The sequence below is a fragment of the Phaethon lepturus genome, unplaced genomic scaffold (genome assembly GCF_000687285.1).
Source record: "Phaethon lepturus isolate BGI_N335 unplaced genomic scaffold, ASM68728v1 scaffold47640, whole genome shotgun sequence".
In the NCBI taxonomy this organism is placed as follows: Eukaryota; Metazoa; Chordata; class Aves; order Phaethontiformes; family Phaethontidae; genus Phaethon; species Phaethon lepturus.
In genome coordinates this window covers 1-9,517 of record NW_010512114.1, presented here as the reverse complement: position 1 = coordinate 9,517, position 9,517 = coordinate 1, and the positions used below count along the sequence as shown (strand labels likewise).

Below are 9,517 nucleotides of genomic sequence, written 5' to 3'. Positions count from 1 at the left end.
CAGGAATTCTGTTTAATTAATTTTTGCTAGCACTATCGATGATGTCTTGCCTGCCATGTAGAAATTATGCCATTATTTTCCCCACAAATTAGACCACTACGTTCTGATTGTATTCTGTAATGTCAGTGTGTCAGTTATGTGTCAATGGCAGGGAGTATATAGATATTTAATAAAAACTGTTTCACAGAGTGCTGAATCTAGGTTTAATTTCTCAAATGGATTTAAAACAGTCACATAGAAAGTCTTCATTATCTCACCCTTCTTCATTTTATTATTTTTCAGTATTGTGAGAAATTGTCTGTTAAGTCTCTTTGCTTTAGACTATGAAATCTTTGTGAAGGGAAATCTTTGTGCTGTGTAGTGAATTAAATAGGACTCTCTTTTATCTGGGCCATAGATACGATAAGATAAATAGCAAGAACTATTAAATAAACTACATTGGAACTGCCAAGAAGCAAATCAAAGCAGTTGAAAAACCAGTATTTTCACTATATTTCATTAGTTAAATTGCATTATAGCTCTCTACTGATGTTTTACTTTAGCTAAAGCCTCTGTCCGTGAACTCTTGCCGCAGCCGCAAGGACGGGAGCCTGAGCGAGCTCTGTGCCTCATCACTCGTCCCTTGATTTACACTCAAATGTGGCAAGTCTTGCTCCGGCACAGAGCGCCAAGAAGCCCCTTGACAGAGCGCAGGCGCTGAGCCTGGCTGGGGGCTCAGTGCAGGAACAGCTCCCCGTTCAGATGTGACAGAAAGCAGCACGTTTCCGTGCTTTCCAGCACTTACATCGTGGCCCCTCTTTCTACGCTCATGTATCTATATTGTATGATTTATTTTAGGGATAAAGGACTGCACACTCAGGCTTTCTGGATCGGTTTGTTCCTCTTAAATCCTGATGAAGGATTTGCCTGGATTGATGGTTCCCCTGTGAGTACTTATTTGCTGGATATAAATTGACTTCCGGGCCTTCGAAATATATAGATTTTCATCTTTTTATGTCTTTTTTCCAATGTCTTTAAACCTTCGGCACGTGCATGGCAGCCCTTTATCCATCAGCTGAGTGTCTGCAGTGCTCAGTGATGGCACTGTCTTAACACACTAATGGAAGTACCATGTCATATCCCATCTTCCACGGTCTGTGCTCTTAGGTCTTCGCAGCAGCCCAGACCGGGCACTGCTGTGTGCCAGTACAAAGAGGTCAGGTTGCCATCTTTCACAACGGGAGATAAACACAACTCCCTCTGCCCATCGGTTTTCCCTCGATCAGACACATGCTTTTCTGTACCATGTAAACTTTACACCTTCTCCAGAGAGCGATGGGGAAAGCGAGCTGATCAGCACGACTTCCACAGCCCTCTCAGACCTATCTGAACTCCTACTGATCCCTTAAACAAGGTACTTGAGATGACAAGACCCTGAACTGGTGTTATGATGGCAATCTCTATTACTTCCACTCAGCTCGAATCACATAGTAATTGAGATGTATTTCCAACACAGGTAATTTATGACAACTGGGATGAAGATGAACCGAACAACTATGAAGAACTTGAACACTGTGTTATGTTTAATAGATCACCCCAAATGCGCTGGAATGACCTGCGCTGTGAACGTTTACTTAATTGGATTTGTGAAACAAAGAAAGGTATGATTACTTCCCCATTTAACTGCAGCGATAAACTCATGTTCAAAAACAAATTGTATGGATTTAAGCAAATTGAAAAGAAGAAAGATACTGGGAATTGTTCATTTTAAAACCGGTTGCAGTTAACACAACACAACGCAAGAGGAATGAATCAAGATATTTCAGTTGTACTCAGATGCAGGAAGCTGAAGATGTCCCTATTATTTTATCTCTGGCTTTATCTCTTTCTGCCATGGGTTGAATAAATTTGCAAGGCAAAGGTACTTATCCCCTCTCCTTTTATGTCCTCCCTGTCTTTCTCTCTTCTTCAGGCTTACCCAGGAGAGCCAAAGATGCAGGACACTAGGGTTCCCTGTGCAAAAGAGAAAAAGTCCTTTGCTTCCCACTGTGAAATGAAAAATAGGAACCAAAGAGAGGGATCCATTGCTATAGGACCAGAGGTAGTGGTTCTGGCAAGAGGAGTTCCTGCTGTAGAACCTGGAACTCTGAGACAAAGACATCAAAAGCCTTGAAGGACTCCTGCACCCACCAGCTTTGCCTGGGAAGCAGGGCCCTAACGCCAGGCCTCCCGCACCCGGTGCCAGGGCACGAAACGGGCCTGACGGCCATGCGTTGGGGTGCCTGCCAGCGGGAAACTGGGGCTTCGCGGGCTGAGGACCCCAAGTGACAGCCGATAATGCAAGAATTTGCTTTGCTTACTTGGCCTTACTTTTACACCCCTGCTTCCTGGTTGTAAACTGAATACTTTTATGCATCTCCATGGAGCCGGAGCTTCTTAAACGCTTCTTGAAATGAAAAGAAAGTTGGATGCACACAGGGAATTAGGAGGAGGCACAATAGTGAGGGGAAGGGAGAAGCAGTTATATCAAAAGCACTGAGTATGTCTAATATTTGATGACTCTGCCAACAAAACTGTTACCCTTAAACAGAGACTAAGGCATCATGCTACCATTGAAAAATTGCTTAACCAAAAAGGAAGAATCACTGTTCCCTGGTGGGTAGATTAGTCATACGAAGGCACCGTGGGAACACTGACTGCCGTATGCCAGCTCGAAGCAGTACAGCCTGTGCAACCCTTCCCGGCGTGCTGAGCACGCTGCTTGGTACAGACGTGGCTCTCTGCTCTTGAGATTACTCAGGAGCACTTCAGAAACCATGACATAAATCTGACCAGATTAGCTTGATTCTAGATGGTCTTTTCAAAGTAAAAAAAAAATAAAAAAAATTAAAATAATTAGATCTTGTTATTGTGATTCTAGATTAGGTTATGATCACCGTGAGAGGAGAGATGGTCAGCTGTTAATTCCCTCATATTCACTTAAGACACTCCATTTTTCTGAAGTGCAAGGAATGTTATAGTTATGTTAGGATTTAAAAAAAAAATAAAAATGAGATGAAGTATGCAAATTAATCATGAAGATATTTGACTATTTTTAGTTCTGTTCTGCATTAACTGCTTAAGAAGAAAATATTTAAAAGCTCCCAACAGAAAAATTTAAATTGCTTTTTCACTTCTTTGCTTCTCTCTCATCTAAACTGTTTCTGTAATTTCTTTAATAATGTGTTCCACTCCATCAAACCACACAAGAAATGGAGAAAGCTAATAACAGCATTAGTAGTCTTTGTGAAGAACAAAATAACAGGCATCCAAATGAAAGCAGAGCTACCTTTGAGGAGCTATAGCTGGCTCAGGGAATAATGACAAGTTAATCGCTTCCTCCTGGCCCATCCTGTAATCAGAAACTGGGCTTTCGTATCTACTGGGTCTCCAGGTACTTCTTGGCTCTCCCCAGGACTCTCTTAAAGACAGACTCTCCTAGCGGAAGCCCAGACATCAAGATAGGAGGAATGCATCTAGATACTGGAAACGATGTGTGGTGTTAACAAAACACCAGCATTAAGTTTTCAGCACTTGTGAATAGTTTACTATTATGCAGGTAAGCTTGAGAACTGGATATATTGGCTGGATTATGTTGCTTGGCTCTAGTCCCATGAATGTAAAAAATAATTAATAATAGCATGCCAGGTAAAAATACTAAACAAATTTTTAAACTGATGTACGTTTCATCTACAAAGTAGATGCACATTCTGGATTGTTTAATACAGTGCTTTTGGAGATATGTATTTTCACCAGATAAATGTTTCTAAATTATAGCTATTTTTTAATTTAATCCAGTGGTATGTGCTCTAAAATCTTGAAAATACATTAGATAATACTTCCACTTTTTTTCTCTATTATACAAAGCATTTGCAGCTACATAAAGAAAATATCTCTTGGTTTTTGGAGGGGTTTTTTTGGTTTGTTTTTTTTTTTTGTATTTTGAATGTTGCTCATGATGATCTTTTATTCTACAGGTACATTGCTGAAACCTGAACCACACTACAAGCTTGGTAGGATTTTTTCCTCTTTCAAACAAATATGTACTGTAGAGCTTTCAGACTTTGTAGAGACCAGATATGAATGTAATATATACGCTTCTTTATCTTTCAGAATATCAATCAACTGATGATGGATGGATTATATATGAAGATAAGCAGTACTATTTCAGCAAAGAACGTGTCCATATGGAAGAAGCACGGAGAATTTGTCAGAAGAACTTTGCAGATCTTGTTGTCATTGAGAATGAAAGCAAAAGACAATTTCTATGGAAATACGTAAGCACTGATTCTATTAATTATAACTGAATTCTGAAGCAGAGGGGCTGATAAAATAAAGAAAACAGTCTAGATATTTAGCAAGGCTAGAGTTCTGAGCTATTGTCCTACATTACTTATATGACAATATATTTGTTCAAGACTTGTAAAGAAATTACTATTGCTTTTATTAGGCAGAGGAAAAAAGTATGCAAATGTTAAAGGCTCAGCAAAGGATACTTCAGGCCCAGGTTGCTTATCTCTTCTAAGATATGTAGTGTTCAACACAGTGATTATTGCTTTCCTATCCAGTGGGTTCCTCACTCCAGTATGTTCCCTGTATCCCTGTTGACTGCTTGAAACCCTGGTCTGAACCTACAATGTTCTTGCCTGAGGCTCAAAAAAAAAGAAATAGCAAGAAAAAAAAAATCACAGGCATGGTTAATGGGCTTCTAGATTTTTGCCTGGTGTTGAGGAACTGCAGTCCTCAAGTCTTAATCACTTTTGTTTTAGATTTACACAAAACTCGGAGTGGAATCATATTTCATTGCCTTAGTTGTCAGCTTTGATCAGAAACTCAGGTAAGTAAAGGAAAACTGGTAATAGACAACAAATGATGGTAATTTCATCTCGCTCTGTGGGAATATTTGTGTGTGCTTTCATTTTACCAGTTAGTAACTGTTGTGCAGCTGACCTCTGGATATCTTTCAGGAGAAGTCTCAGATCAGATCAGAAGTTCTGTATTTAAACAGAGCAATGTGTTTTCCTTCCAAATCCGGGAGAGCAAAACCAATGGAAGCTCATGGTGGCTAAGGTTCATTTCACTTAATGTCTCACACTGAGAGAACAGAGTTAAACACCCAAGCACCCCTTCATAGGTAGTGAAGAGAAGCAGCTGATTTTAGGATGTTATTCACCTGATCCATTTTAGACAACAGTCTTAGGATGAGATTAAGTCTGACCCGATCTCCAATGGCTACAGAGAAAGCCCAGGAGGTTTTGCTGAAATGTGGATGTAAATGTTTACTCAGACGAATCCCAGTGGTTCATTATGTGAGCTGGAAGCAAGAAATGTGAGCAACACCTGACCGAACAGCTTTCTGAAATTCCTGGTAGGGAACCTATTTTAGAAAGCTGTTTGTAGAAGGCTTCCAGGAGGACACCTTTCTTGGATGACAGGCAAGTCCATCCACTGGTAAGATTCTGGGGTTTCAGTCTTGTCCAGCTCGCAAGAAGCCTTCCCTTTGGGTGTGACGTTGTTTGTCCAACCTATGGCAAAATGGGGCACTGATGGGACTTGAATGTCAGAGTACTAAAGAAATGAGAAGCAGCAGTAATGCTGCTGATATATCCTCTCCAGTATATAGAGAGCCTTTGTCCTCTGGTCACTGTTAATACTTTGCTTAGCCCTTTAGCTAAACAGATATAACGAAATGACTGTTGGAGATGTCTGCTCAGCAGCCACTGTCCCCTTGTTTCCTTCAGCTGGCTGGATGAGACCCCAGTGAACTATGTTGCCTGGGCTCCAAATGAACCCAACTTTGCAAATAATGATGAAAACTGTGTGATAATGTCAAAAGATTTTGGTGAGTACAGTAGCAACAAGAAATATTTGGTTGAAAATTTAGCATCAAAAGCTAAAATGTTTGCTGCTGCCCTATAAATAGGCAGTTGCACGATAACGACAGTTCTTCATAACAAGTATGCTGAGGCTTAAAACGATCCCATCACTTTTAGGAGACAAATATACCGCAGCAGAAGGAGGGGTGTATTAGGGCAAACAGTGTACGTGTCAACTGTTTCATCTGCCTCTGGAAGGTTTCATTGGTGCTTTATGAATACTGTCTGGAGATGCCTGCTGTAATGGTGGTACGAGAGTTTCAGACAGTGATTCTCTGTATTTCATTTATTTACAGGCTTTTGGAAAGATATAAACTGTGCTGTGAAAAATGGCTTCATCTGTGAAAGGCACAATTCAAATTACTCAGGATTTGCTCCTACTGTACTTCCACCTCTGGGAGGATGTCCTGAAACTTGGCTTTTGTTTAACAATAAGGTGCAGTAATAAATCTCAGCCATATTTAGCAGATATGCTATAGGTAGAGAAAACAACTATCCCTTTTGTCTATATAAATTATCTCACTTTATACACCAGTTTATTAAGTGGTATTCTAATCAGCAGTGTAGTCAATGTTCACGTTGCCAAGTCCGTATCTGAATCTTAAAGTAAGGTGAGTTTGAATGTTTTCAGTTATAATTTTTGTAAAGCCCCACATGCCTCTAGTTATAGCTACTTTTTCAGTTTCTAAAATCTTCTGTTTATATTAGACATACTTACTGTATGGAAATACTGTTCCATTACCCTTATCTGTAAGTGTAAGCCCCTTTTTCTGAGTAACGCTGAGATGAAAAAATGAAAGGTCACACTTCTTCTTGTAATCAATTATCACAACAACTCATCTTAACACAAACAGCAATAAATAAATATCCCCATGGGATACTAATACGCGGTACAAAAGAGCACTTCTTCCTGTCGATGATCTGCTCATGCTGACTGCTCACACAGGTTCAGGCTTTAGCACTAAGTTTGTGGTATATAATTGGAAGAACTCGACCTGAGAGTTGCCTGCCCCAAATTATGTTCCCAATCAGGAAAAAAAAAACCAAAAAAAACAGTGACCCGAAATCTCTACCTGTGCACCTTGGATATCTACTTAATTCCACAACAGCTTTTGGAGGTCGCCTGCTATTGCCCAGCACTAGCCTTGGATAGCCCTCAGTTTTGTAAGTGCTGCACATGCATCGCTGTGATTAGTTGGGTCTCCTTGCTGGCTGCAAGTATTTGCATTTCAGCAGATCCCCCATCTGCTGCTCTTTACATGCAGGGACTAGAATGGAGTTAATCAAAACCAACAGTTTTAATACTCTTTGACACCTGAAATTTTGTCTAATCCTTTACTCTCCCCACAGTGTTATAAAATATTTGGATCCAGAGGAGCAGAGAGACTGACTTGGCACTCTGCAAGAAGTGCTTGTATAGAATTAGGGGGAAATTTGGCCTCTATACACAATGAGCAAGTGCAAGGTATGACATCTGAACCTCTTGGCGCTAAGTACGCAGCCAGCACGTTTAACTGTATAGGCTAAACTAGCCTCCAGATCTAAACAGGATAACCTATGAAGGAAGACCTGGAGCTGCTTGATCCAGAGGGAAGACTGGAGTGAGATAGTATGACACTTCCCATCTCTTGGCCAAAGTGTCATGTGGAGGGAACAGAATAATCTGTTCTTCATGGCCTTGGAAGATGGGATAAATAGTAATAGTTCATAGTAATGAAATGCCCACAGATATTCAAGTCAGAAAGTAAACAAACATCCATCAGAAATGACGTAAGTGCAGCTGATGTTGCCTTGGGGAAAACTGATTAACCCTTTTGAAGTCTATTCTAGCTCTAAAGTCTATAATGTTTCCATGAAGTCACTATCATTTTTATTTAAAAAACCTTTCTTTTTGTTTTTTTTTCTTAATGAAATCAAACTGCTTCAATTAAATAACCCGTTGTATTTTTTCTCTTTTACCATTAACTCATAGTCTAACAATACTGTACGTGACATTTGTAATATTTTTAAAAGCTGATTGGTTGTTTTATTTGGAAGTTGGTTTACACTGAATTTGAAGAAAACTCCTCAGCTACTCTCTTTCTCTGATCTTTCTTTTTTTTAATAGCCTTCTTCACCTTTCACCTAAGGGATGTCGCCAGTGAAACATGGATTGGACTGAATGACATTAACAGTGAGGGTACATATCTTTGGACAGATGGAAGCTTTTTTGACTATGCAAAGTGGGCAAGACAATTCCCAATTAGAGATAAATTCGTAAAAGTTGACTGGAAGTATATTACAATACAGGTAAATGGAAAAAAAAAATCAGAAAATGCATAACTTAGATAACATACTCAAGGTTAGCCTAACCAGCTTGAGTTGTCTCTCAGCTAGGATCCTACATTTCAATGGTTTAAAGCAGAAGGCAACTGAATAATATTTCAGAGATCAAGTTTTTAAAGCTGTAACCAGAGATTAATAGGCCTGCTTAGAGTCTATACTTATTATCATTCCTTTGCAGAAGTACAGAGCTGCAGAAAAGTAGTGCTGTATTATAATTACTGCTAGAATTAATTAGAATTATCAGATTTTACTGAAAATATTCAGCATTACCAGATGGGATTTTTACTTTGTTTTATTGTTTCTCCTTGTACAGCATGAATCCAAATGAAAGCTCAACAAATTTGGTACAAATTTCCATAAACTACATAGTAAAAATAGCTTTGGTGCACTCCAAGAAATTTTAATAAACTGAGAAAAGTTCTTACAGTAATCTGCCAAGGGAAATACTTTTGCTTAAGATATATAAAAGAATAAATATATTTTCCAAGAAACAATAAATGAAAATAAGAGCCAAAAAATCAGAAAAGAAAGCTATTAACTTTGTCTCCTCAAACCTATTTCTATTATTTTGCCAGACATTTTGCACTTCATCAGCTATGATTTTCTTTTTTAATTTTTCCCTAGACCGACTGTATTGCAATGACGACAAGATCTGCAGATGAAGCAGGGTACTGGGAAAACACTGACTGCCAGCATAACAAAAGCTATATTTGCCAGATGGACAGCAGTAAGTTTTAATTTTCACCTTCTTTGTTGGAAGACATTTACTGAACGGTCCAACCGTACGAGTGCTCCGTCGTAACTGCCCAGCTGTGCCTTGAGGCAGCCGGGGCGAGGGAAGCAGGGCTACTTTCCCAGCTCGGGAATTCCAGGCACAAAACCCGCTCTGGGATAAGGATTATTAAAAAGTTTTTGCTCTACAGCCTCTCCCCTGCCAGCACTCGCAGGGGCTGACTTCACCTACCCTGCGGACGTAAATCACTTAAATCAGTTCCCTGAACATGGCGAGGAGACACTTTGAAAGCAGGATTCAACTGCCTCATCCTCAGGCAAATGCCCAAAACAGGTTAGAAGAGCTGTGCCTTCAAAATGCTTTTTTTCCTCCATTGACAGAAAAGTTTAGCCATCTGTGCTTTATCCAGCTCGCACAGACATAGGTGTCTGAATCAGGTAATTTTGCAAATGCAGATACAAAGCATAAAGACAAATCCATCAGTAACCTCCACCATAGGTATCTTAGCTAGTTAGACAATGCACTAAAAGCTTCTTCCCCACGCTCACCCCCAGATCTACCCCCC

At 39.7% G+C, this 9,517-nt stretch overlaps 1 protein-coding gene across 1 annotated transcript in view; it reads left to right on the top strand.

Moving 5' to 3' along the window:
* Positions 1-8,946, top strand: part of LOC104619829 (macrophage mannose receptor 1-like) — a gene marked incomplete at its 3' end in the record, with an annotated part of 22,408 nt that extends 13,462 nt beyond the window's left edge. The window contains exons 13-22 of the mRNA XM_010285850.1: positions 838-925; positions 1,496-1,640; positions 3,996-4,031; positions 4,132-4,295; positions 4,788-4,855; positions 5,760-5,860; positions 6,191-6,330; positions 7,245-7,359; positions 8,002-8,183; positions 8,844-8,946. Of these exons, the coding sequence (XP_010284152.1) occupies positions 838-925; positions 1,496-1,640; positions 3,996-4,031; positions 4,132-4,295; positions 4,788-4,855; positions 5,760-5,860; positions 6,191-6,330; positions 7,245-7,359; positions 8,002-8,183; positions 8,844-8,946 (1,142 nt within the window). The remainder of the gene's footprint in view (positions 1-837; positions 926-1,495; positions 1,641-3,995; positions 4,032-4,131; positions 4,296-4,787; positions 4,856-5,759; positions 5,861-6,190; positions 6,331-7,244; positions 7,360-8,001; positions 8,184-8,843) is intronic.
* Between the last annotated feature and the right edge of the window lie 571 nt (positions 8,947-9,517).